This window comes from Gopherus evgoodei, unplaced genomic scaffold (assembly GCF_007399415.2).
Source record: "Gopherus evgoodei ecotype Sinaloan lineage unplaced genomic scaffold, rGopEvg1_v1.p scaffold_34_arrow_ctg1, whole genome shotgun sequence".
NCBI lineage: Eukaryota > Metazoa > Chordata > Testudines > Testudinidae > Gopherus > Gopherus evgoodei.
This window is the reverse complement of record NW_022060016.1, coordinates 1861592-1887577: the sequence shown is the minus strand read 5'-3', so window position 1 is coordinate 1887577 and position 25986 is coordinate 1861592. Positions and strand designations below refer to the sequence as shown.

The 25986-nt window shown below is 59.7% G+C and overlaps 1 protein-coding gene across 1 annotated transcript in view; it reads right to left on the bottom strand.

Annotated features, from left to right (window-relative positions):
- PLEKHG2 (pleckstrin homology and RhoGEF domain containing G2) overlaps positions 1 to 19873 on the bottom strand; it is a 31792-nt gene extending 11919 nt beyond the window's left edge. The window contains exons 1-13 of the mRNA XM_030544343.1: positions 19816 to 19873; positions 15324 to 15784; positions 11462 to 11562; positions 7844 to 7910; positions 6699 to 6745; positions 6222 to 6372; positions 4090 to 4221; positions 3226 to 3408; positions 2563 to 2655; positions 1727 to 1813; positions 1395 to 1428; positions 669 to 770; positions 233 to 334 (exon numbers count right to left, since the gene is read on the bottom strand). Of these exons, the coding sequence (XP_030400203.1) occupies positions 233 to 334; positions 669 to 770; positions 1395 to 1428; positions 1727 to 1813; positions 2563 to 2655; positions 3226 to 3408; positions 4090 to 4221; positions 6222 to 6372; positions 6699 to 6745; positions 7844 to 7910; positions 11462 to 11562; positions 15324 to 15784; positions 19816 to 19864 (1609 nt within the window). The 5' untranslated portion in view covers positions 19865 to 19873. The remainder of the gene's footprint in view (positions 1 to 232; positions 335 to 668; positions 771 to 1394; positions 1429 to 1726; positions 1814 to 2562; positions 2656 to 3225; positions 3409 to 4089; positions 4222 to 6221; positions 6373 to 6698; positions 6746 to 7843; positions 7911 to 11461; positions 11563 to 15323; positions 15785 to 19815) is intronic.
- Positions 19874 to 25986: the final 6113 nt, after the last annotated feature.

The window sequence follows — 25986 nt, the reverse complement described above, 5'->3', positions numbered from 1 at the left end:
TGGGTTCTCTCCCCAGCTCCGTCTTTTACATGCCTCGGTTTCCCCATTGGAGGGCGGAGGGGCTCTATCTTCGTAGCCCAATCAATCCTTCCCCTGTCGGCTGAGCCCACTGACAGGGAGGCCCCATTTGCATGAGTTGGGAGGTGCCACCCCCTGCCAGTCCCCTTAGGAGCTGGGCTGAGTCCCGGCAAACTCCTCTCCCGCCGTCCCGTGCTGGCTCAGGGGCACTCACCGGACTGCCTGCGCCCCCGGCGGTACTGAGTGGGGCCGTCCGGCTGGACGACGGGGCAGCTTTTGCGGGCTCTCTCCGGGCTGCACATGAATTTGGGCGGCTCTGAAACAGGACAGGAGAGCCCAGATCGGAGAGGAATCCAGCCGCACTCCTGCCTCTGGCTTCTCTGGGGCGTCAGCCCCCACTCTGAGCTGCAGGGGCTGGGTCAGAATTCCGCTCCCCCCCCCAGCCCGAGTGCAGCAGGGTCCTTGCACATGGGGGGCATTAGCGCCAGGACTCACTCCCTGGCACATGGTCCCACACCCACCCTGCTGGCGTCAAGAGCCCCATGGCGTCCTGGCTCAGCTCAACGGGGCGCTGGCCTGGCCTATGGCTGGGAACCCCCCCTTCGGTGCAGGAGCTGTTGCATCCCGCTTTCCCCCCAGCCCCTTCGTACCTGACTGCCGCCTGCCGCGGGGAAAGCCCCAGGCATCCTCCATCCTTGGAGAGGGGGCCGGCGTCTTCAGGGGCTCTGGGCTGCAGCGGATCTCCGGGGAGCCTGGTACAGACGAGGGGTTGGAGCGTCTAATGCCACCACCCCTGCCCCCCTCCCCAAATCCTGTCCATGCTTCACACCCGGCAGCCCCATGAGTTATGTTCTCTGCTCATACTCTGCCTAGTCCCTCCTCCTTCCATCCCCTCCCTTCCCCTCACTCAGCAATGGCCTCAAGGCTACTGGCCTACAACAGAGGTGGGGGGCTGGGAGTCAGGATGCCTGGGTTCTCACTCCAGCTCTGGAAGGGGAGTGGGGTCTAGTGGCTAGAGAGGGGGGGCTGGGAGTCAGGATGCCTGGGTTCTCACTCCAGCTCTGGAAGGGGAGTGGGGTCTAGTGGCTAGAGAGGGGGGGCTGGGAGTCAGGATGCCTGGGTTCTCACTCCAGCTCTGGGAGGGGAGTGGGGTCTAGTGGTTAGAGCCAGAGTCTGAACTCCTGGATTCTCTCCCCAGCTCTGGGAAGGGAGAGGAGTCTAGGTGGGCTGGGAGTCGGACTCCTGGGTTCTCACTCCAGCTCTGGGAAGGGAGTGATGTCTAGTGGCTAGAGCGGGGCGGGGCTGGGAGCCAGGACTCCTGGGTTCTCTCCCCAGCTCCAGGAGAGGGGGCTGGGTGCAGAGAGCCACTCACTTACTTTGGAAGCTGTTCTCCAGCAGCACTTGCTTGGCCTGTAACAACAAGAAAAGGGGGTTACACACCTGGCTGCAATGCACAGCGCCCCTGTGGGGATAAGAGGGGAACGTGGCCTCCAGGGGCTACTGCACACCTGGCTGCAGCACGCAGCACCCCCTGCAGGGGTAAGAGGGGAGTGCAGCCTCCAAGGCCCAGTCCCTTGTTGGCCCCTGGCTGTGGCCGGCTGGGGGAGGCAGCCGGGGGCAATGGCTCCATTAGGGATAGGAGTGAGGTCTGAGAACAGACTCCGAGCAGCCAGCGGAGACCCCTTAGCTGCATCCTTCCCCTGCTCACCTTCTGTGGGATAGACGCTGGGTGGTTCTCGACGATCAGGCGCTTCAGGTAATGGATCCACAGCCGCTTCTCTTCCTGGTTCCTGGCCTGCAGAGCGGACGGGGGAAGTAACACCCATAGCTGATTTGCTGCCACCTCTGGGGCAGGGGCTGGTTATACAGGGACCCCTCATCTGGTGCTGAGATGCAACTACCTCTGGGGTGGGGCGCGGGGGCTGGTTATATAGGGATCACTCGCCTGGTGCTGAGATGCAGCCGCCTCTGGGGTGGGGCACGGGGGCTGGTTATACAGGGACCTTCCCCTGGTGCAGAGATGCAGCCACCTCTGGGGTGGAGTGTGGGGGTTGGTTATATAGGGACCCCTCACCCGGTGCTGAGATGCAGCTACCTCTGGGGTGGGGCAAGGGGGCTGTTTATACAGGGACCCCTCGCCCGGCGCGAAGGATCCAAGCCAAGGCGCAGAGGGAAACCAAGGAGCAAGTGCCAGGGGATCTCCAGTAGCCACAACGTGTCAGGAACTCAGCTGTGCCTGTCTGGCACAAGGACAACACGCCCGACCACAACCCTGGGGCAGTGAGGAGAGCGCCCCCTTCTGAGCTACACCCCACCCCCTGCAGCCCCACGGGGGATACGGGGGGGATCTGCACTATGAGGGAAGAGACCCTCCCTCCACACACATACACACAACATAGCGCCCCCTAGCGCCGCATTGGGGAATTGCCCTTCCAACTCATTGCAAGGGAAGAGTCCCGTCCCCCCCACCACACACACACACTCAACCCCACCGCTGAGCCCCTGCCCCCTAGCGCTGCAATATGGGGGGTGGGGGGCACTCACCTGCACCACGTGCTGCTGCTTGGGGATGGTGAGGTCCGAGATCTTGAAGCTCAGGGGGTCCTTGAGGCTCTCCGACAGGGCCAGGTTACAGCACTGGGGTGGAGGGGGGAGGAGAGCGCAGAATGACCCCCACTCTGGCCACCAGCCCCTCGCGGGGACAGGAGACAACGCGGGGGTCCGGGTGCAATGGGGGGAGCTATGGAGGGGGAACAGCTCAGGGGCCGGGAACCCCTCGATGGGGCCCACGCGGGGCTAGTACAGACCCCGCCCCGACCGCAGGGGGTGGCTGGGGAAAGCCAGCAGAGGTAAGGGGCCCCCCCCCGCCCTCCAGTGTATTTGGGGTGCCCCTCCCCCTGCCTAGCCCCCAAAGGATAGGGAGCCCCCGCACCCTAAAGGAATGGAGTGCCCTGTCCCCTGCTCATCCCCCAGAGCATAGGGACCCCTCACTCGACCCCCAGAGAAGAGAGCGAGCCCTGGCCATGCCCCCCAGGGGAAAGGAGTGTCCCTCCCCCTTTCCATCCCCCACTGGACAGGGCAGCCCTCCCCCTGCTCACCCCCCAGAGAATAGGGAGCCCCCCTCCCTCACCCACTCTCCCCAGAGAAGAGAGCGAGCCCTGGCCACGCCCCCCGGATGGGGTGCCACTCCCCCTTCTCCCCCCTTACGAAGATGTGGCTCTTGTAGACGAAGGCCGGCCCGCGGCGCTTGGCGACCAGCAGCATCTTGCTGAAGAGGAAGAAGGCGCGTTCCCGCCGCACCCGCTGCACCCGGAACTGCCCCTCCAGCACCAGCTCCCCGAAGGCCTCCAGCTCCGGCCCCATCCAGCCCACCAGCAGCCCCTGCAGCTCCTGGGGGGGACACGGCTGCAGATCAGCCCCCGCGTGGGCTGGGGGTGGGGGGCGGGCTTGGCTGGAGGGGGACCCCGCCAAGGGGGTGATCCAGGGGGAAGGGTCCCTGGCATGGGAGGGCTCCGGGGGAGGGGGAAGCTGGGGGTGCAGCCAGGAAGGGACCAGGAGATGGGGGGGACTAGTTGGGGTCTGCCAAGGGGTGAAGGGGTGATCCAGAGGGAAGGGTCCCTGGCATGGGAGGGCTCCGGGGGAGGGGGGGAAGCTGGGGGTCCAGCCAGGAAGGGACCAGGAGATGGGGGGGACTAGTTGGGGTCTGCCAAGGGGTGATCCAGGGGGAAGGGTCCCTGGCATGGGAGGGCTCCGGGGGAGGGGGGGGAAGCTGGGGGTGCAGCCAGGAAGGGACCAGGAGATGGGGGGGACTAGTTGGGGTCTGCCAAGGGGTGATCCAGGGGGAAGGGTCCCTGGCATGGGAGGGCTCGGGGGGGAGGGCAGCTGGGGGTCCAGCCAGGAAGGGACCAGGAGATGGGCGAGACTGGTTGGGGTCTGCCAAGGGGGTGACCCGGGGGGGAGGAGATCCCATCTGGGAGCCATAGGGGGGTGTGGAAACAGCTGGGGTCTGACCAGGAGGGGCCCTTGGGGGGGGGCTGAGTGGGGTGGTAGGACAGTGTCCCCCCCCCTCACCTGCAGCCGGGCGGCGTGCTCCTGCTTGCGCTTCATGTCGTTGATGTACCAGGCCACAGCCGTCATGGTGATGGTGGCTTCCTCCACCGCCTCGTAGCCCGCGCTGCTCCGCTCACAGTGCCGGGCCAGCTCCTGGGGGGTGGCAGGAGAACGGCCCCTCAAGCACCCACCGGCTCCCCGCATGGGCAGCCTGGGGGGCCTGGCACAGACGCCAGGGAGAGGCTGAGCTGGGGCCTCCAGGCAACAAAGGCCATGCCCCTGGGGGAGCTCCCAGCGATTCCAGGGCCTCTCCCAGCAGGGTGCAAGGGGGAGAGTTGCAGGAATGCTGGCTGTGGGGGGAGCTCCCAGTCTCTCCCAGCAGGGGGCGCTGTGGGGAGCAATGCCGGAGCTCTGGCTGTGGAGGGAGCTCCCAGTCACTCCCAGCAGGGGGCCCTATGGGGCGCGGGGCGGGAATGCTGGCTGTGGGGGGAGCTCCCAGTCTCTCCCAGCAGGGGGCCCTGTGGGGAGCAGGGCAGGAGCTATGGCTGTGGGGGGAGCTCCCAGTCTCTCCCAGCAGGGGGCCCTGTGGGGAGCAGGGCGGGAGCTATGGCTGCGGGGGGAGCTCCCAGTCTCTCCCAGCAGGGGGCACTGTGGGGAGTGGGGCGGGAATGCTGGCTGCGGGGGGAGCTCCTAGCCTCTCCCAGCAGGGGGCGCTGTGGGGAGTGGGGCGGGAATGCTGGCTGTGGGGGGAGCTCCCAGTCTCTCCCAGCAGGGGGCGTTGTGGGGAGCAACGCAGGAGCTCTGGCTGCTGGGGGAGCTCCCAGTCTCTCCCAGCAGGGGGTGCTGTGGGGCACGGGGCGGGAGCTCTAGCTGCAGGGGGAGCTCCCAGTCTCTCCCAGCAGGGGCCCTGTGGGGAGCAGGGCGGGAGCTATGGCTGCAGGGGGAGCTCCCAGTCTCTCCCAGCAGGGGGTGCTGTGGGGTGTGGGGCAGGAGCTATGGCTGCAGGGGGAGCTCCCAGTCTCTCCCAGCAGGGGGCCCTGTGGGGAGCAGGGCAGGAGCTATGGCTGCAGGGGGAGCTCCCAGTCTCTCCCAGCAGCGGGTGCTGTGGGGAGCAGGGCGGGAGCTATGGCTGCGGGGGGAGCTCCCAGTCTCTCCCAGCAGGGGGCGCTGTGGGGAGCGGTGCAGGAGCTATGGCTGCAGGGGGGGCTCCCAGTCTCTCCCAGCAGGGGCCCTGTGGGGAGCGGTGCAGGAGCTATGGCTGCGGGGGGAGCTCCCAGTCTCTCCCAGCAGGGGGCGCTGTGGGGAGCGGTGCAGGAGCTATGGCTGCAGGGGGAGCTCCCAGTCTCTCCCAGCAGGGGGTGCTGTGGGGAGCAGGGCAGGAGCTATGGCTGCGGGGGGAGCTCCCAGTCTCTCCCAGCAGGGGGCGCTGTGGGGAGCGGTGCAGGAGCTATGGCTGCGGGGGGAGCTCCCAGTCTCTCCCAGCAGGGGGTGCTGTGGGGAGCAGGGCAGGAGCTATGGCTGCGGGGGGGCTCCCAGTCTCTCCCAGCAGGGGCCCTGTGGGGAGCGGTGCAGGAGCTATGGCTGCGGGGGGAGCTCCCAGTCTCTCCCAGCAGGGGGTGCTGTGGGGAGCACGGCAGGAGCTATGGCTGCGGGGGGAGCTCCCAGTCTCTCCCAGCAGGGGGTGCTGTGGGGAGCACGGCAGGAGCTATGGCTGTGGGGGGAGCGCCCAGTCTCTCCCAGCAGGGGGCCCTGTGGGGAGCGGGGCGGGAGCTATGGCTGCGGGGGGAGCGCCCAGTCTCTCCCAGCAGGGGGCCCTGTGGGGAGCGGGGCGGGAGCTATGGCTGCGGGGGGAGCGCCCAGTCTCTCCCAGCAGGGGGCCCTGTGGGGAGCGGGGCGGGAGCTATGGCTGCGGGGGGAGCTCCCGCCTGGGCAGGGCTGGGGTCTTTGCTCCGTGGATTCCTCCATCTCACCTCCCCATCCCAGTCACTTCAAGCGGGTGCTCGTTCCCAGAGCCCTTTGCAGGGAACCTGCACACCCCACCTGCGCCTCTGCCCACCTGAATCTCCCGCAGCCCGGGGAGAGGGGCAGGGGGTGTCGGCCTGGCACTAGAGCCGGGGCGGCGGGGCCCTGGCACCGTTGGGGGTGTCACCCACCTGCAGCAGGAGATGGTATTTGAGGATCCTCTGGACGGGTTTCAGCAGGTAGGTCTCCAGGGGCAGGGAGTGGCACAGCGTGGCCTGGCGCTCCCGGAAAAACCCCGCCAGCACCTGGTTCTCCATGCACTCCCGTAGCACAGACACAGAGCTGGGGGGAAGACAGGCAGGCTAGCTGGGCACCGGACCGGTAGGTGGTGAGCAATGGGGGACGGTGCCTTCCGCCCCAGCGCTGGGCGAGGGAAAGTGTCCACTTGCCCTGGCACCAGAGGGTGCCCATCCTGGCACCGGGCGAGGAGGCCTGCCTACCCGCCCCACCTGGCTCCTAATACCCCAGCCCCCTTCCCCAAGCAGGGCTGGGAAGACACACTCGGATCCCAGGGGCTCATGCATCCTCTCCCTCCTCCCCCAACCTGGGGCGGGGGACCCATCGATCCCCCAGCCCTCCCCACTCCTGGGCTGGGGACACCTACTCACTTGGGGTAGTTCATGCAGTACAAGGTGTAGATGTCAAATTCCTCGCTCTGCAAGAGAAAACGGGGTGTCAGGAGAGGGGGCAGCGCCAGGGAAGGGACAGGAGTACGGGGCAAGCACGGTCAGGAGTCGCCAGCCGGGGAGAAAGCCGAGGTGCAGAGAGGGAGGAGGGTTTCACAGCCCCTCTCCCAAAGGGCACCCAACTCCCCTGGTGCTCAGATGCGGCTACCTCTGGGGTGGGGCGCAAGGGTTGTTCATACACCAATCCCTCGCTTAGCACTAAGATGCATCTGCCTCTGGGGTGGGATGCGGAGAGGCTGTTTATAAAAGATCCCTCACCTGGCACTGAGATGCAGCCACCTCTGGGGTAGGGCACCGGGGCTATTTTTATAGAGATCTCTCACTTGGCTGCAAGATGCAGCCGCCTCTGGGGTGTGGCACTCCCAGCCTAGACTCCGTCCCCACCTGTCTGCTCTACTTTGCTTGGCTCCTTCACACTTCATTCCCACCCCACTCTTCCAATCTCCCACTGAAGTTCCCAGACCCCAGATCGGCCCCTTTACTCTGGCTGCACCCCTTGGACCTCAGGTCAGTCCCTCCCCAACCCTCATCCCTCCCCCCCATATCCCTTGATAACCTGCCCCCCCCAACCCCACCCCCGGCAGGCATTGCTCCCAAGATCCCCTTAGTGGAAATCAGTTTGCTCCATCCATCCAGCCTCCCCCACTCCATTCATCCATCCAGCATCCCTCTGTCCCCCTCCAACCCCCATCCATCCATCTGTCCTTTATCCACCCAGCCCCCATCCTTCCACCTCTGTCCCCCAAACCACCCTTCATTCCTGCCATTCCTCCTTCCCCCCTCCCTCTCATCCTTCCTCTCTCAGCCCTCCCCCGCCACAGGGTCCCCCAACCAGACCAGGGGGGCTCACACCCCCTACTGCTCTGCACCAACTCCCCCTAGCTGGGAGGGGCCCCTTTCTCCTTGCAGAGGGCTGGAGGGCCTTAGATGACTCATCTCTGTCCCATCCCTCCATCGGCACCTGTACCCAAAGTGGAACAGGGCTGGAGGGAGCTTGTGCAGAACACACCTGGACACACTAGGGGGTGCAGGAGAGGTGGGGAGGGGCAGGACAGGCAGGCCCTTACCCGTTGCACGAAGCACTCAGCGATGGCGTGGGCACTGCTGCTGCTCTCCAGCTCTTCCAGGAGCTCACTGCACAAGGGAGAGAAACAGGGCAGGGGGTGAAGCCGCTGATGCAAGGGGTACACAGTGTAAAGGCTGTTTCTTAGGCAGGGGGATCTGTGTCATCGGGAGACCCCTCTGCACGCACCCAGAAACTGCATCTCCAGATTCCAAAGGTGCATCTCGTTTGCATAATTGCACTCCTATACAGGTTGGCACTAGCTGGATTCGAACCCGTGACCTCAAAGTACAAGGTGCTGAGGCCACGTCCCTGAGCTGTGCACCTTCCTTTCCTTTCAACGCAAGCAACAGCTGCAGGATTTCTGCTGCAAAGGCCCGGTTCCCGCCCACCACCATCATGAAAGGAGAATCCCCACTAGCAATATACGGGCCATGACACACAGCGGGGCAGTGCTGATTAGAGCCAGTAGAGGGCAGAGGCACTCACACATTTAGCAGCCAGGCCAACCCTCTCTCAATGCTTTAAGGAGGGGGGGGTGAATTTACACAACAGGTGGGTTCTCCAGATTCTGGACACCCCAGGGTTTCACTTCTCTAGGGTGCCCCTGCTGGGCCACTGAGGTTAGGGAAAACTGGGAGGGGAGAGTGCCCCCCAGTGAGCCCTCCCGCTCCCAGCCGCACAGTGCTCCCACGCTAGAATCAGCAGCCCCACGTCCTGTGCCTGCCCCAGAGCCGGGCTCCCTCCCCCCAACCCCCACTGTTAACCCTACGCTTCCCTGGGGATAATGGCGGCTCTTTTCCGAGGGAGCCCCCCAGCCAGACCCCTGCCCTGTCCCTCCCATGGGCCCCCGGCCATCAGCGCCCTGAGAAGACCCACCCCCACCCCACGTCCTCACACGGCCCCGCCAGGAAATGAGCTCCGGGAACAGGCTGCAGGGAAGAAACCAAGCTGCATATGGCAGAAGGTGCGGGGGTGGGAGGGTTCCTCATTGATCCACCCTGCCCGCTCCAACCCCCCCAACCAAACACTGCCATGGAGGGGGAAACCATCCCCCACCCCCTCCTTCCCCTTACTTGTTTCTGCATTCATTCCTTCCTTTCAAACCTGCCCCCACATGCACCCTAAACCTGGCTGCAGTGGATACCCTGCAGTTCCCATAGACCTGATTCCCAGCCCCCGCCCCGCTCTAACCATTAGACTCCACTCCCCTCCCAAAGCTGGAAATAGAACCCAGGAGTCCTGGCTCCCAGCCCCCGCCCCGCTCTAACCATTAGACTCCACTCCCCTCCCAAAGCTGGAAATAGAACCCAGGAGTCCTGGCTCCCAGCCCCCCTGCTCTAACCACTAGACCCCAATCCCCTCCCACAGCTTGAAACAGAACCCAGGACTCTTGGCTCCCAGCTCCCCCTTGCTCTAACCACTAGACCTCACTCTCCATCCAGAGCTGGGAATAGAACCCAGGAGTCCTGACTTTCAGCCCCCTCTTCTAACCACTAAATCCTCACACCCCTGTATTGCAGCCCCCGTTTGCAACTCTAATGCAGTCGTCCCTCTTCCCCCCCCCAAAACTAAGAAAACTGCCCAAGAACGTGAGGATGCCTCTCCCCATGAAGAGGTGTCCTGGGTGGGGCCTGGGGTGGGGTATGAAAGAATGCCCCCCCCATCACGCTACTGAGCCCCCGCTCGGCATCCGGCTCCTTCCCCTACAGGGTTAAGCACCCCGGGCTCGGCTGCCGGCCCACGCAGCTGAAATACTTAAACAGACGCAGATGGGAGTTCTCGCTCTTACAGGAAACAACCTCCGCCCCCCCTTTCCCCTCCCCCACCTTGAGAATAGAGGTTGGGGGGGGAGGGTGGCCCAGAGCCAGCCCTGGCTGCAAACCGAACGCGCCACGCAAACCAAGCGCCCGGCCCCGAGACGCTTCGTTCGCTGCCCCCCGCCAGCAAACCGCTGGGGCGTTCTGCCCCCACCCAGCAAAGCGTTCGGATCCCTGGGGGAACAGCTGTGGCCTTTTCAGAGTGAGGAGTGGGGGCCTGGGAGACCAGACTCCTGGGTTCTATTCCCAGCTCTGAGAGGAGAGCAGTGACTAATGGCTAGAGTGAGAGGGGCTGGGAGCCAGGGCTGCTGGGTTCTGCTCCTGGCTCGGGGAGAGGGAGTGGGGCAGAGTTAGATCTCACCACACATAGGCTTAGAGGGGTTCCTCTTTAACCCCATTGTTACAGCAAAGGAGAAACTGAGGCACCCAGCTGGATGCCGGAGGCCCCTGCAACTCCAAGGATGCTGAAACACTGGGGCAGCAAAGTAGAGATACAGGAATAGGCCAAAGAGGGAGAAAGGGTGAGGGGCCCACCCCTGCGGGGAGAGCATTGGAGTGAAATCTCACTGGACATTTTCCTAAAAGATCTGCTCTGGGAATTATCTGGGGGCAGTTCTCTGGCCTGTGCCAGCCAAGAGATCAGGCTACATGATACCAATGGGCCCTTCTGGCCTTGGCATCTATGACTCTATGAACAAGCCACTCCCCTCTCTCGGACTCAGTTTCCTCTCCCCACCCTTGTCTGGGAACTCTTTGGGGGCAGAGACTGTCGCTTGTTCTGTGCCTGTGCAGCACCAGGCAGGATGGGGCCCTAGTGTTTCATTTCGACTTTATCGTCATTTGGGTTTGACTTTTAGATTGCATTCAAATATTAAATATAGCATATACACCATTCAATAGAACATACACACATTAAAGATACTATATTTACACGCATCCCATTAAATAGCTATAACATTACATTTCATATTTTATCATCATCTAAAAGTCAAAACATAATGAACTGAAACATTAACATCAAAATTAAACCTTTCTTGGCATTGTCGAAACAAAACATTTCGACTTCTCCCCGTTGAGAATGTCACCGAAAGTGACACAGTGCCGCGAAACGTTTCAATCTCAGCGAAACATTCTTCAGTGGGAAAACTGTTCCATCGAAAATTCTTCTACCAGGATTCGTCCCGGTGAAGGTTGTGTCCGCCCAGGACAGGAGGGCTCCCTACATAAAGGACGTGGGAGATCTTGTGCAATTGCCTTTTCTGTGAGCGTTTGCACGGCAGCCGGGAGCGTTTGTTAAAACGTCTCTGATCCCAAAAGTTTCACCAATTAAAAAAACGGCAAAATTCCCCCATGCAAAAATTAAAAACGTTGTGGACTTTGAAAGTTGTTTGAGTCAAGGCAAACCATCAGAACTGTTCAATCTGTCATTTAGCTCAAGGTTCCGCCCCACGCCCGGAAAATTTTGGCTTTTGGGGCATAATCTTGAGTTTCGGCCGGAGACTAAAATATTTCAAGTCAATAGTCTAGGCTAAGGTACCTTATGATCTCATTCTCTATGGGCCAGGCTCTCTGATTGGACTACATCTTCCATGATGCACCACTTTCTCCTCTCTTACTGAGGCCATGCTGCATCATGGGAGACCTAGATCCTGAGGTTGCAGGTTCAATCCCCACACGGGGTCACTGTTACCAAAGTTGTAGGGAACTCAGAAATCAACTCAATACCCCCAGTAAGTCCGTCTCCTGATTGTCTCCCATCATTCTCTCCCTGTCCAGTGGGTGCTAGGGGGCAGCAGACTCACCTGTTGAATTCATAGATGTCTTCGATGTTGCAGAACAAAGTGCTCACTTGCTCAGGTTTGAGGGGCAGGTGTCCATTGTCTATGATACAGCCAAGATAATCCTGCAAAACAGGAATGGGTCAGACCCTGGCATTCCTGGAACACCTCTCCTCCCGCAAAGCACTTTGCAGACATCGCCAGGCAACACTGCAGCATCATTTCATCCACGGTGCAGGTGGTGGCTGTAGGGCGGGGCATGGCAGCTGTTTATACAGGGATTACTCATCCCAGCACTGAGATGCAGCCACCTCTGGGGTCGAGCCTGGCAGCAGATTATACAAAGACGCCTCACTCAGCACTGAGATATGCTCACTTCTGGGGTAGGCCAGGGCAGTTGTTTATACAGGGGTCTGAAGTCCAACCACCTCTGGGGCAGCACCCGGCAGTGGTTGCATAGCACACTGCACAGGGACCACTCATCCACAGTTGAAATACGATTGATCTTGGGTGGGACATGGCAGTTGCTTTACAGCCACGCAGCAACATTGCTCCGGGATGACACGCCCAACAGTGAAATGCAGAAACCTCTGAGGTGGAGCACGGCAGCTGTTTATACAGGAATCCCTCGCCCAGCAACAAAATGCAACAAACTCTAGCAACAGGGCTTGGTAGCTCTTTATACAGTTGTCCTTCACCCAGCACTGAGATGCAACCAACTCTGGGGTGGAGCATGGCAGCTGTTCATACAGAGATCCCTCATCAAAGAGACACTGCACTGGCTCAAGCCATGGGGAAAGACCATGGTGCATGGTGGGAGATGCAGTCTGGCCAAGGTGGATTAATGTTGCCAGCGGCTGGATTCAAGGGGTGGAAAGAGCTGAGCTGAAATCTACATGCAGCACGGACCGGGGCTCCTTTCCCTCCGGAAGGCAGCATGTTTAGGGTGAGGGACTGGGAGCCAGGACGCCTGGGTTCCATCCCCAGCTCTAGGAAGGCGTGTGATATAATGATCAGATGAGGACTCCTAGGTTCTTTCCCAGCACTGGGAGGAGGGGGAGGAGCCTGAGTCAGGACTCCTGGGTTCTTTCCCAGCTCTGGGAGAAGGGTGCGGTGTAAAGATTAGAAGGGAGGGAGGAAAAGGGGGCAGGACTCCTGGGACCTATTTTAGCTCTAGGAGGGGGATGTGTGGTTTGATGATCAGAGCAGAAGCCAGGACTCTTGGGTCCCTTTGCCACCGCTTTGCGCCTCAGTTTCCCCAAGTGAAATAACATTTCCTCCCATCCCCTGAGCATCACCATGCTGAACGTCCCAGCCCTCGCCCACCCACCAAACACTGTTAATAAACCCGGAAAGAGTTCTGCTGAGACAATCTGTTAAATCATTCTCATTTCAGTGCCAGTGACCTTTCGCGAACTCCCCCGCCACAGCCAGAAAAACCCGCCTGTCCACGTGGAGACTCAGGCTGGCCAGGACCCAGCACAACTCCAGCTGATTCACACCAGCACTTGAATGCAGGGACCTGCCCTGATCACAAGCCGCGCGACCGAGATTTCAGGGACTCCTGCTGGGATTCTGCCCCGGGAGGAACCCAGGCAAAAGGTGCTGTGCAATCGCTCCAAAAAGATCTACTTAGAGGAGGGCCAGAGGGAACCCCAAACTTTTACAGCCACAATAAGAAATAAAAAATAATCATAAATTTGCCAGATGAGCGGTTTCTCCGCCCCAAAACGCACGCGCCGAATACGATTTTGGGGAAACAACCAGGAATTTGGGGAATCCCTGTTTGACTCGAACCGAATTCTTTTCCATTTTTCAGAACGGCCCACGAACCAACAAGTGGCCCGGCTCTCGTGGCCAGCACATTTTGGGGACCGGAAGCAGTTGCAGCTCCCGAAAGGTTCGCCAAATAAAAAAAACTGGGACATTCCCCTGGGGGGGGAGGGGGGAATAAAAAACTTTGTTAAACGCGGAGAGAGCCATTCAATTCAAAGCAATTTCTCAAAACCACGAAATCACTCCATATGGCTCAACCACTCTCCATTTATCAATGCCCCCATCACTCTCAGTCATTTTGTACCCACCCCTACTCCCCATTACGCTCAGAATCCATTAGTTCTAATCCAGCCGAGATCAGGGCCCCAGTGTGCTCGGAGCTGTAGAATCCTTCGGCAGAGTTCCCTGCTTAAAAGATGTTACAATTTCAGGCTAGACAGAGTAAAGATGGGAGAGACAGAGGACTATTATCCCCATTCAGCAGATGGGGAAACCGAGGCATGGCGCTTAAGGCCCTCCTTTTCAGAACTGCCAGTCATGGATGCTTAGCACTGCTAATTATTAGGCCTGGAGTGGTTTGCTCATGGTCACCCAGGAAGTCTGCAGGGGAGCTGGGAATAGAAGCCAGTCTCCTGAGTTCCATATCCTCTGCTCTAACCACTGCACATCACTCTCCTCCCCAACCTGCCAATAGAACCCAGGAGTCCTGGCTCCCATCCCTCCCCCCACTCTAACCATTAGATTCCCCTCCCTTCCCTGGCAATAGAACCTAGATCCCATCCCCCCCTGCTCTAACCACTAGATTCCCCTCCCATCCCTGGCAATAGAATCCAGGAGTCCTGGTTCCTATCCCTCCCTTGCTCTAACCACTAGATTCCCCTCCCTTCCCTGAACTGTCAGTAGAACCCAGGAGTCCTGGCTCCCAGTCCCCCTTGTTCTAAGCCCCCATGCTGGGAGGGGAGTGGGGTCTAGTGGCTAGAGCAGGGGGGGCTGGGAGTCAGCACTGTTGGGTTGTACTCCGGGCTAATGCTTAAAACCAAGCACTGGGAGGCCTTTGGTCCAGCACCGAGTCCCAGGGGCCCATGATCCGTTTCTCGCAGGGAGCATGAGTCCAGCTCTGGGATGAGCCGTTTGCTGCCGGGACTGGAGTTACCAGTGAGCTGGTCCCCTCAGCTCCCTGCCGGGGAGCCGGCCGCAGGCCTGGATCCAGGCTCCCGGCAGATGCTCCCCGCCCCCACCCGCCAGAGCTCGCATTTCAACCCTTCCTGCCGGAGGAATAACTGGGATTCTTTGGGCCTCTCTGGGGGCCGCCGGCACACACACACACACACAAATCGCTATGATGCTCACAGAGGTCCCTGGGGTCACCTCTGTGCTGAGACAGCGCTGCTGAGTGGCCAGGGGGTTGGGCTGGGCCTCAGGACTCCTGGGTCCTACGCCTGGCTCTGCCCCAGATTTGCCATGTGACCGTGGGGAAGTCACATCCCCACTTTATGACTCAGTTTCCCCACCCTTTGTCTGTTTAGACTAGAAGCTCTTTGGGGCAGCGCCTGTCTGGGCAGCACCCGGCACCGTGAGGCCTCGATCTCAGGTGGGGCCTAGAGCTGCTACTGGAAAATCAGTGGCAATTAATATTGTTTATTAATCATATGCATTAGCATAAAGAAACCCACAGCAAAATCGGGGCTCCATTAATTTGGGTGTTCTCCTCCTCCCCACAGCGCCTCCTGATGGGAGAGGTGGGGGCTGGAGCAGCTGAGAGCTCCCCCCACAGCCAGTGCCCTGCCCCGCTCCCCACAGCGCCACCTGCTGGGAGAGGCCAGAGCTGGAGCAGCCAGGAGCCCCCCTGCCTGGAGCCAGCACTCTGCCCTGCTCCCTACAGCACCCCCTGCTGGGAGAGGCCGGAGCTGGAGCAGCCAGGAGCCCCCCTGCCTGGAGCCAGCACCCTGCCCTGCTCCCTACAGCACCCCCTGCTGGGAGAGGCTGGGACTGGAGTAGCTGGGAGCTTCCCCCAAAGCCAGCGCCCTTCCCCGCGCCCCACAGCGCCCCCTGCTGGGAGAGGCTGGGGTTGGAGTAGCCGGGAGCTCCCCCTGCTGCTCCCTTCGCTCACCTCCACAATGCTTCTCAGGTCCCGGACGTAAGCCTGCTCCGTCTCCACAATCTCCAGCACCACCCGGTCCAGTTGGGACAGCTTGACCCGGCGTTCCCTGGCTCTGGCATGCCCGGGGGACCAGGCACTGCCGCCGCTGCCATGCTTGGCACCCCCCGGGGGCCCCTCGGCCGGCCCCTCCAGCAGCGCCACCGGGGTGAGATCGAGGCTGATGTCGCTGCCGTTCTGCTGGGCGTCGGGTGGGTAGCCGGCGGGGCAGCCCCCGCCCAAGGCCCCGCTGCTGCCGAAGGCGCTCTGGCTGTCGGGCAGGGAGGCGGAGGAGGCGGAGGAGCTGAGGCTGACGGGCCGCTCGCCGTCCGAGCACACCGTGTTGACCGAGGTGCAGCTGCCCGAGATGGTGGCGGCGGCCATGCCGCCGGCGATCCCGCTCAGCGAGGACACGGAGGATGGTCTGGCGGCCACTGAGGGGGGAGAGCGAGACGGACGGGTTAGCGGCGCCCACCCTGCTGGGGGATGCCCCATCGCGCAGCGCCCCCTGCTGGGAGAGGCTGGGATTGGAGTAGCCAGGAGCTCCCCTTACAGCCAAGGCTCCCGCCCCGTTCCCCACAGTGCTGGGAGAAGCCACAGCTGGAGTTCCTGGGTTCGCCACCCTGCTCTCGGAGGGGAGTAGGGTCTACTAGTCAGAGCAGAGAGGTGAGTCTGGACTCCTGGACTCCCCCCACACCGAGCTCTGTCGCTGGGTGACATTGGGCAAGCTCCGCGCCTCCCCCCGTGCCTCAGTTTCTCCCTCTGGGTAAGAGGTACCCTGACACCCTCCTCCCTCACCACCGAGGGGCGTGCGCATGCGGGTGACTAAACTCATTCCGACAGGACACAACGGGGGAGCCAAAGGGCCACTGCATGGATGCCCAGAGCTCAAGAGGATTTCCCCGTGCCCGCAAGCAACGGCAACGGCTGGAGGATCAAGGGATCGATTCCTCCTCCCTCCACCTCCGTGGCTCTCCGGCCCAGCGTGGCCGGGAATGGCCGCAGATCTCTCTGTTCAGCCCTTCTCAGGCTGGGCCTCCTGCACTAACAGGAGACAGGTGCACTTTGTGAGCCAGGGGGGAGGCCTTTCTAGTCTCACTGTCCCTCCGGCCCGGAGCCCAATGAGCCGGCTCCATCAGGTGCCCCCGGCACCCGCCCGTGCATCTTGCAAACCACCCCATCCCGGAGCGGCAACCACATTGAGCTCAAGCAGCTTCCTCCCGCCACCCCGCATCCCCCCATCGTCACCTCCGATCCCGGCTCCGTGGGGCTGTGCCCCCATCTGACGTGGCGACGCCAGGGGGACCCGTCCCCAGCTGCACGTCACGCTCCCCGCCCCCGCTCCGTTCTCCAATGCTTCCTCGCCCGCTTTGCACCTTCGAGGCTGTGGTTTGCGTTGCATTGTGGCAGGAGAGGCTTTGTGCACACTGAGCTCTGCTGCTCACGAAAAGGTTTGCACAAAAATATACATTCGAGACGGAGCCCTGGATTCAGCTAGTCCCTGAGCAGCTTGGCCCTGGGTTCTGGTCCTGGGGCATGAGCCCATGTCTGTCTTCTGTATTTACGCATTATATACACAGATCCCTCTATGCACACGCATGCACACGCACACACACACACACCCCTAAGCACATACCTCTATGCGCATGCATACACACCGCTAAGCACAAACCTCTGTGCACACAAACATCTCTAAGCACATACCCCTCTGTGCATGCACACTCCTCTGTGCACACACACACACCTCTGTGCACATACCCGTGCGCGCACACACACACTTCTCTATGCACATACCTGTACGCGCGCACACACACCTCTCTGCACACAATCTCTATGCACATACCCCTGTGCGCACGCATGCACACATACCTCTGTGCACACATCCCTGTGTGTACACACACACCTCTGTGCACATACCCATTTGAGCACGCACACACCTCAAGGCACACAACTCTCTATGCACACCCACATACTTTGTGCATACACACACCTCGTGTGCACGCACACACCCTCTATGCATGCACACCCCACTGTACACACCCAGCCCTCTATGCACCCCTGACACATACACACAGACACACACACACACCATGCATTCGTGCACAAATGAACTTTTCCCATGCACTCACGTCACGCTCGCCCCTTGTGATGCACACACCACGCACATATTATACAAGCACACCGCTGTTTAAACACACAGACGCACAAACGCCTCTATGCACACATTGCCCTATACGCGTACACGGCCACCTCAGCCACACGCACACGTGCGCTCCCCCCATGCACACACAATTCAAGGCCACTCCATGCATGCGCCCCCACCCTTCCATGCACGCACACACTCACCCCAACCCAGCACCCTGCACATGCACCGGTGCACAAACACCTCTCTGCATGCACGGACACCCCACAGGTACCCACCCCCCCCATGCACAGAGAACAACGGAGAATTTTACACACACACACAGAGAGTGGATTTGAACAGCCGTGGGGAGTGTCACACAGATAGCAGTATAACAATACCTCCCAGCTCTCATCATTAGCTGATCTCAGAGCACTCCGTTTTACCAAGGGGGAAACTGAGGCACAGAAAGGGGAAGGGACTTGCTCACAGGCCCCCAGTGGCAGAGCCGGGAATGGAGCCTCGGTCTCCTGAACACCAGTCCAGCGCACTATCCACTAGGCAACACTGCCTCTCATCTATGGAGGCACAAATATACAGACCCTTCGCCCTCCCCCATTGCCCATGCTCCAGGAGGAGCCAGTAGGAGCAGGACTCTGGCAGCAGGAGGCCTGGGGTCAGGGTCTGCCAGTCCCATGGACTCCAATGGAGCAACAACCATTGACACAAGCGGAGGATCTGGCCCCTTCCAACAGTTCACATCTCTGGTCCTTTTCGGTTCCGGCCAGCAAGCAGGTGATTCAAAACGAGCAGCAGCCACAGAGAGGAACCGACTGCACGCGATGCTTCGGCGGGAGGATGTGGGACATGAACAGCCCGCAAGCAGAGACGGTGGGGGGGCAGCACTGCTTGGCTGTCTCCATGCGCCCTGGCAGCGTGCCTTAGTTTCCCCTTTAAAAGCCCCATCCTGATGCTTTCAGATGGGGGGAGCAGCTTCAATGCAGACAACGGCTTTTCAATGCAGACACACTGGGTGGGGTGCACCGCTTGTCTCGTCAGTTTCAATGGTGGGGGAAGGGTTAAATTCAATCCCTTAAAGGGCCCATCCACCTCTCCACGCACCAGGCTCCTCGTGCCAAGATTGCCAGGAATGCGGAAGTCCTCGGACGACCTGTTTGCTTTTGTCTTCCCATTGGGGGCCTCCTCGATCCAACCAGCTGCGTGAAGCCTGGAGGTTTATTATTCAAATCCCGACCCCCAACTTGCTTGAAGGGAGGGGGGTGGGACTGGCGTATGCCCAGGCTGAGAGGCCTGGCTCCAGCATGGAGTCCGGGACTCCAGCTCTGAAACCACTGTCCCTCTACCGCATCCCCGGTCACCTCCTCCTCCAGCTGCCCCCCTTCGGGCCGGGATCGGCATCTTTGGGCCTGATTCAGCTGCCCCCCACCATCGCTGAGCTCTGGGCTGGGGTTGTGGAGAGGTCGCTTTGACTCTCTTTGCTCTGTGTGTTCTAGGTCCTGCCCGGCTTCCCGTGTCATTTAGAGCAGCCTCTGGGCTGCTCTAACTCACCCCCCCTCCACACACACACAGCCCCTTCTACTTCTGGAGCCCCTCTCTTCCTCATCTGAGCTAGGATCGGCACCCATCCCTCTGCCGGGGTGGGTTATTCGGCTCTGAGAAGTGGTTTGCAGCCGGGGTGCGACAGAAAACCCCATTTGCTGCTGCTGTTATTATTCAGCTCTGTTTACATATGGCTGACGCTGAGCACGGGGTTCTGCAGGCGCAGCTGGGAGATGCTCGTCGTCCGTGTGGACAAACCACGGGGCAGCAGTTTGGGGGAGGGGTGGGGTGTGGGGCAGGTGTCAAGAAAGGCTTTGAAGAAGGCAGGGGATGGCTGGTGGGCTAGGCATGGGGAGATCGTTCAGGGGCTGCAGGGAAAAGGGAATGAGAAAGAGTGTGGGAAGGAGAGAGACAAGGAGCCCGTGAAGCAAATCACAATCACTGTGCCCCTATCTGACAGATGGGGAAACTGAGGCATGGGGGGGAGATTTCCCCAAGGTCAGCCAGCGAATCGGTAGCAAAGCTGGGACTAAAACCCAGGAGTCCTGGCTCCCAGACGCCACCCCTCCCCCATCTGGGAAAAGAACCCAGCAGTCCAAACTCCCAAACTGCCCGCTCTAGCTACTAGACCTCACTCCCCTCCCACACCAGGGAATCGGACCCCGTCTCTGATCTGTGCAGTAACCCACCCATCTGTGGGCGGGGCAGATCGTCTCATCAGCCCAGGAGCTCTGCGTCCAGCCCCACAGGCGGTCACACTGCGTGGGGGCCCCGGGCACCAACCTTGATTGCCTGCTTTCTTCTTGCTGCCCCGACGGGCTCCCTCAGGCATGGTGCTGTGGTCTCCGACAGACGTCCTACGCAGAGAGGGAGACAACGCCGAGTCAAAAGACACAAACCAGGAGTCTCACAACCACCTCGCTCCAACCCACAGTCCACACTCGAGTCGAAACATTCAGGTTTCGATTGGATTGGCTGATCTTCCGGGGGGGAGCGTCCTTTACCAAATTTCAGCTGGATACCGGATTATTCTTCCCTCTCGCACCTAAAAGATGCTCTCTGCACGATGGCTGTTAAACAGCTTCTATGCCTAACCCCAGAAGTGGCTGCATTTCAGCATCACGTGAGCAAGCCCTATATGAACAGCTGCAGCGCTTCACCCCAGAACAGGCTGCATCTCGGCACTGCGTGAGGAAAAACAACCCCCGGGGCACAACGGAAGCACCAGCCACTCAGTGCAAGATGCACCAAGGAGCAGACCACTTTATGGCCCCAGGGCAAGTGCCTCCCCGGGCTCTGCCACCAGGACCAAGCCTCGTCCCATGCAAGCAAGGGAAGAACCCAAGGTGAATCCATGACCTCATGAATGCACGAGCACCTTTCCGCTGCAGACTGGGACATGCATGTGCCGGGGAGGGGTGATCCTCGTGTCGCCCTTTCCCTGCACCGGTGCAAATGCAGCCTGGCTGATCTGGGCAGCCTTTTGCTCTGCTGATGTTGCCCCAGGTGCGGAGCGCCAGGGAATCGGGCCCCTCTGCCTGAGGCACACCTGGGCCTGGTGCTCAGCCACTAACTGCCACTGCCACCAGGAAGCTACCTTAATGGGCTGAGAACAAGGAGGATAATTGCACTTGCCTTTGCCTTCATGTGCAAGCATCATTAAGCCCTTGTGCAAACTGTGCAGTGTTGGTGCACCTCACGCCATGCAAACTGCATTGCGTGGTCCTCGTGCAACTCCCCCTCGAGCAAACTGCATTGCACGGTGCTGGTGCAACCTTAATGATGCAAAACTGCATTGCACAGCATTGCTGCAAGTCCCCGCCATGCAAACTGCACTGCATGGTGTTGGTGCAAGTCTCCCTTGTGCAAATTGTGCTGTGCTGGTGCATCGTGCAAGCTGCTGGGGCAACCCTTCTTGTGCAAAATGCACTGCACCCTGTTGGTGCAACCCCCTCTCGTGTAAACAGAATGGTGTTGGTGCAACCCGCACCACGCAAATTCTGCTGCAACATGCTGGGGCAATCCCTCCTCGTGCAAACTGTGTGGTGTGGGGTGGATGCCATCTCCCCCTCGTGCAAACTGGTGCAAACAGCGGCTTGCACCACCCCAGCTCTCCCGGGGCAGACTCTGGGAGCTCATCGGCGGGGGCAGAGGCCTGTCAGGAACCAGCCTGCCACGTGGAGTCTCACACCTCCATGCCAATCAGCCGGGCCTGGTTCCTGTTCAGCTCCGCTTGGCCAGGTTGGAGCAAGGTCAGGATTGCTCGGCTGCCAGCCGCCACATGGAGGAGTGTATCACAATCATATCAGGCAGCCCTTCCGCCCTACCACCACCCCCGCGTCCTTCCCTCTTTCCTGAAGTTGCAAGAAACTGGCGAAAGCTGGCACCACTCATGCCCACTGCCCGCCGGGCGGGCCTATGGCTTTAATTCCTGCACGGCTCACTGCTTCCCCCTATTCATCTCCATGGACCGGGGCACAATCAACACAGGCTAGGAACACAATGCAGCCTATTTTGAGCCCAGTGACTTCAGCCGGACCAAACCACTTCAGCCCTCAGGAGTTTCAACAGTTGTGCGCCATCGGCCGCTGCTGGGAGCAACAGGTGCCCCCAACGCCCGCGGCCTCTGCAATGGCTGGGAATTGATTAGGCAAGATACACCCCGATGATCTGAGCTAGTGACCCACGCCCCATGCTGCAACCAAACCCCAGAAACCATCTGACCAATTGTGAGTTGGGGTGAGGAGCCAAAATCCTTCCTGATCCCCACTAGGTGGCTGGGTGAAGCCCTGAAGCATGAGATTAGATTACAGTCATTAACGCCGAGCAGCAGGGGTCAGGTGCACGTTGAGGGCAATCGCAGCTCATTGATATCAAGACGTAGCAACAACCGTCCCCCTTAATATTCTAAATGGAAGGATCCAAAGGACAAAGATGGGGCGAAGGGGGCAGTTGATGGGACAAGACTGCCTCCCCCCGAAATAAACCCAAATACAAGTAAGTTCCCGCCCCTGCCAGCAGACGCAGGGTGGCCTTGAGGTTAGAGCATGGGGCTGCCAGTCTCCAGCTCTGCTACAAACGTCTTGTGGAGTATTTTTTATTATTTGGTATATTTTGGTAGGACCTAGCGGCCCCAGATAAGATCCAGGCCCCATCACATCAGGTGCTGCATAGGGTCAGGTCTGGGGTTAGTGGTTTGAGCATTGGCCTGCTAAACCCAGGGTTGTGAGTTCAATCCCTGAGGAGGCCATTGGGGGATTGGTCCTGCTTTGAGCAGGGGGTTGGACTAGATGATCTCCTGAGGTCCCTTCCAACCCTGATAATCTATGAAACTATTAGGTCTATTACAGTAGCACCTAGAGGTTCCAGCTAAGATTGGGGCCTCACCACGCTGGGTGCTGCACAGATCCAGAGCCAGCCCCGACCAAAAGAACTTCCAGTCCGGTCCACTTTGGAGAAAGGCACTTCGCTTGGTGCATGGGGAGCTACTGTATTTTCAGTCCACACCCTACCTTAATCTGAAGTAACTTCTCCATGTCGATAAGCCCTATAGACAAAGGAAGGATCATCCACCCCATGGGGAAACTGAGGCCCCGAGAGACACAAAGGGCCCTAGATTCCATAGCGAGTCTGTGGCAGCGCCAGGAATCCAACCTGGATCTCTTCAAGCCCAGCTCGGGGCGGTAACCAGAAAACCAACCTCACGTGGAGTCCCATCTGCCTCAGTTTCTCCACCTATACAATGAGCATGAGGATCCTTCCCTGTCTCCCATGGCAGTTGTGAGGAGGGCAATAGCAATCCGTAGCACTTTTCATCATAGAAATGTCGGGCTGGAAGGGACCCCCAGAGGTGATTGCGTCCAGCCGGCTGGACTGAGTTAACCTAGCCCAGCCCTGACCGGGGTGTGTCCAGCCTGTTCTTAAAAGCCTCCAGTGACAGAGATCCCAGAGCTTCCCTCCCCGGAGAGTTCTGAGTTCTCCCTGGTGCCCAGCACAGCAATACGGTTGCCTCCTTGGTCTAACTCTTGTTCGCAGTCACATCTCAAAGAACTATACCAAGGAGGTCAGTATCATTAGCCGCATTTGGGTAAACCAAGGCACGGGGGGGCCAGGGACTTTCCCACGATCACCCAGCGGAGAACACAACGCAGGTTTCCTGTGTCCCAGTCTAGCGTTCGATCCACTAGGCCACGCTGCTCCTAGTGCAACCCACGACTCCTGCCCCAAGGCGGTACCACACGACAAACAGCAACAGAAGAAGCGAGGGGGTTCGACGACCCCAGGGGCGGGCGTGAGGCCCAGCTGCCCGCCAGCAGGGTGGCGGTGGAGAGGATGCCTGCTCCATGCACAGAAACCAGGGTGGGTTTACACTCCCTCCCAGCAGTTCCCTCGGGTCGGGTGCCAGAGTCGCATTCCTGAGCTAATGCCGCTTTCCAGATTCCCCTACCCAAATCCCCGGGCTTAAAACAGAAAGAGAGTGGGGGAAAATATCCCCTAATAAGGTCAAACAGGACACCCTCAACGGCAGAAAGAACATGGCCCAGTGGCAGGCTTTGGAGTGGGAATCCAGTCGCTGCCGCGCACTCACTCCGGATTTCCGCCGAGAGGGCCAAGAGCAAACCTGGGCTCGGTTGGGAATCGGTTCTTGGGTCTCTGGTTTTCACGGACTCCTTGGTCTGGGTTCTCAGTCACGCTCAGGTCCCCCTGGGAGGCTCTGGGGTGGGAACGGCTGCCCTGAGAATCTCCCACCCACAGGGGGCCTCCCTGGTCTGCCGGGAGCTGGTGTAAGGGCCCTGCTCACAGCCCCTGAAGTAGGGGTGGATCGGGGCCGCAACCAGAGTGCCCTGCGCTGTGGCTATTCTCTGCTCCCCAGGGCCCAGAAGGAGCTCAGCGTGTGTTAGAGCAGCCCTGAGACTGCACCGAGTGGACCAGGCAGGGCTCAAAATACAGGGAATGCAAAGGGGGCCCAAAGGGATCCCGCCATCCTTGCTCCAGGTTCCTAGGAGCTGCCACCTATGGGTCCAGGGGGTGGCGGGGGGGAAGAATAGCCATAACACAGTGCGCTCTGGCCATACCCCTGAAGCTAAAACTGCATCTCTCTGGATCTTGTACAGCTCCTGACACATTGTCACAGCTCCACCATCAATGACAGCGACCAAGACGAAGCAAAACCTGTCCTTCCTGTCATTCCAAACAAAGAAACCCCAAGCGGAAGGATCCCATGCATAAAAAATAGGGGAGGTGCAGGTGAAAATATTTGGTGCTTCCCATAAGACCCGAGCTTCTGGAGTCAAGGGATTTCTTACAAATCTAGCTTGCCTGAGTTTCTAGCCATCATGTCTTCCGAGAAATCCTTGGAAACATGGACTGAGTGTGACCCTAAGGATTACAAAAACCAGAAGGGAAGTAAAAAGAACCCCAACATTATTCAACATGAAATGTCTCCTTGGCCCCGAACTGAACATCCTCAGAATTCATGTTCCCTGGGAATTTCGTTCTAATGCAGAGCCAAGTTTTTCCCCCAAAAAAGTTGCAATTTCCCACAGAATAGAAATCTCGGGGATCCAGCCCGCTCTAAAAGCAGATCAGACCTGACAGCCAGCCCTACTCTAACCACTAGATCCCACTCCCCTCCCAGAGTAAGGATAAGAACCCAGGAGTACTGACCCCCAAGCCTGCCCCTGCTCTATCCACTAGATCCCTCTCTCCTCCTGGGAGACAGGCCTAAAACCCAGGTGTCCTGCCTCCCAGTTCCACTCCTGCCACCATCTTCCCCACTTCGACCACCATCACAGCCCCCATCCTCTATCTAACCGGCCTGTGACCTCCCCCACCCCAGCCTGCCACAAGCTAACCTGCGTGTGGAGGTGCGTCCATGCTGCAGAAAGCAGCTGGGAGCCGTGGTTCACAGGAGATGCCTGGGCTGGAATCAGGCAGGGGATTTCCGGGTTCACAATTATCCCTTTCAGAGCCAGCGAGCTGGAAAGGACCCAAAGACTCAGCCGTGCCTACGGGGTTCTTATTCCAGGTAGGATCTTAACACCCAGAGGTCCCCAATGCACCCAGGGCTGCACACAGTGGAGAGCTACCCAGCCTCAGCAGACAAAGGAAACACTAGAGATTTGCCCAGCTGGCAGTGGGCTAATTGTATCTGTATCACACTAGTGACTCAAGCGAGATCGGGGCCCCAGCGTGCTAGGAGCTGCACAACACGGCATGAGAAACAGGCCCTCTCCCAAAGAGCTTCCAGGCTAAATAACCGAGACAGACAAAGGACAGGAGGGAAAAGAAAGATGCCCGTGGCTGCATCAAAACACTTCAGGTCTCCTGGGTCCTAACTTCTGGTTGATCCACTCAAGCTAATTAGAACTCAATCCTCCCACTCCCTCAGCTGTGTTGGGTCTTATAGTATTATCCCCATTTTACTGCTAGGGAAACTGAGGCACGGAGCTGTGATTCATCCAGTGAGGACCTGCCTACCAGGAAGCTGGTTCCAGGAAACACGTGAGACCCCAAGACTGAGAGGGAGGTGGAGAATATCCATGCCTGCTCCTTCTCTGCCCATGGCTGAGCCAGGCTGCGGGAGTGGCGCTGTGATCCCCGGCCTGCCCTGCCTCAGGTCTGTACCGCTCCTAGCACCATGAGGTCTTGCTCAGAGCGTCTCCGTGATACCATAACGTTCGCCATGTCCACACACCCTATAGCCCCTCGTCACTTTCTGGCAGCCCCGTGTAACCAGCAGGTGAGGGAGAAAAGGTCCAGCTGTCATTTAGCGATGCTTCCAGAGCGTGCCCCGCTCCGGACGCACAGGGTTCTGGGATGGTGAACGCTGGGGCGTGGGATCAAACACAAACTGGGCAGGGAGCCCAAAATTACCAAACACACGCAATGCGCAGACATGCCCGGAACCGAGAGGGCAGGGAGATGGGGAAAACTTTCACTCCCAGAGGTTTG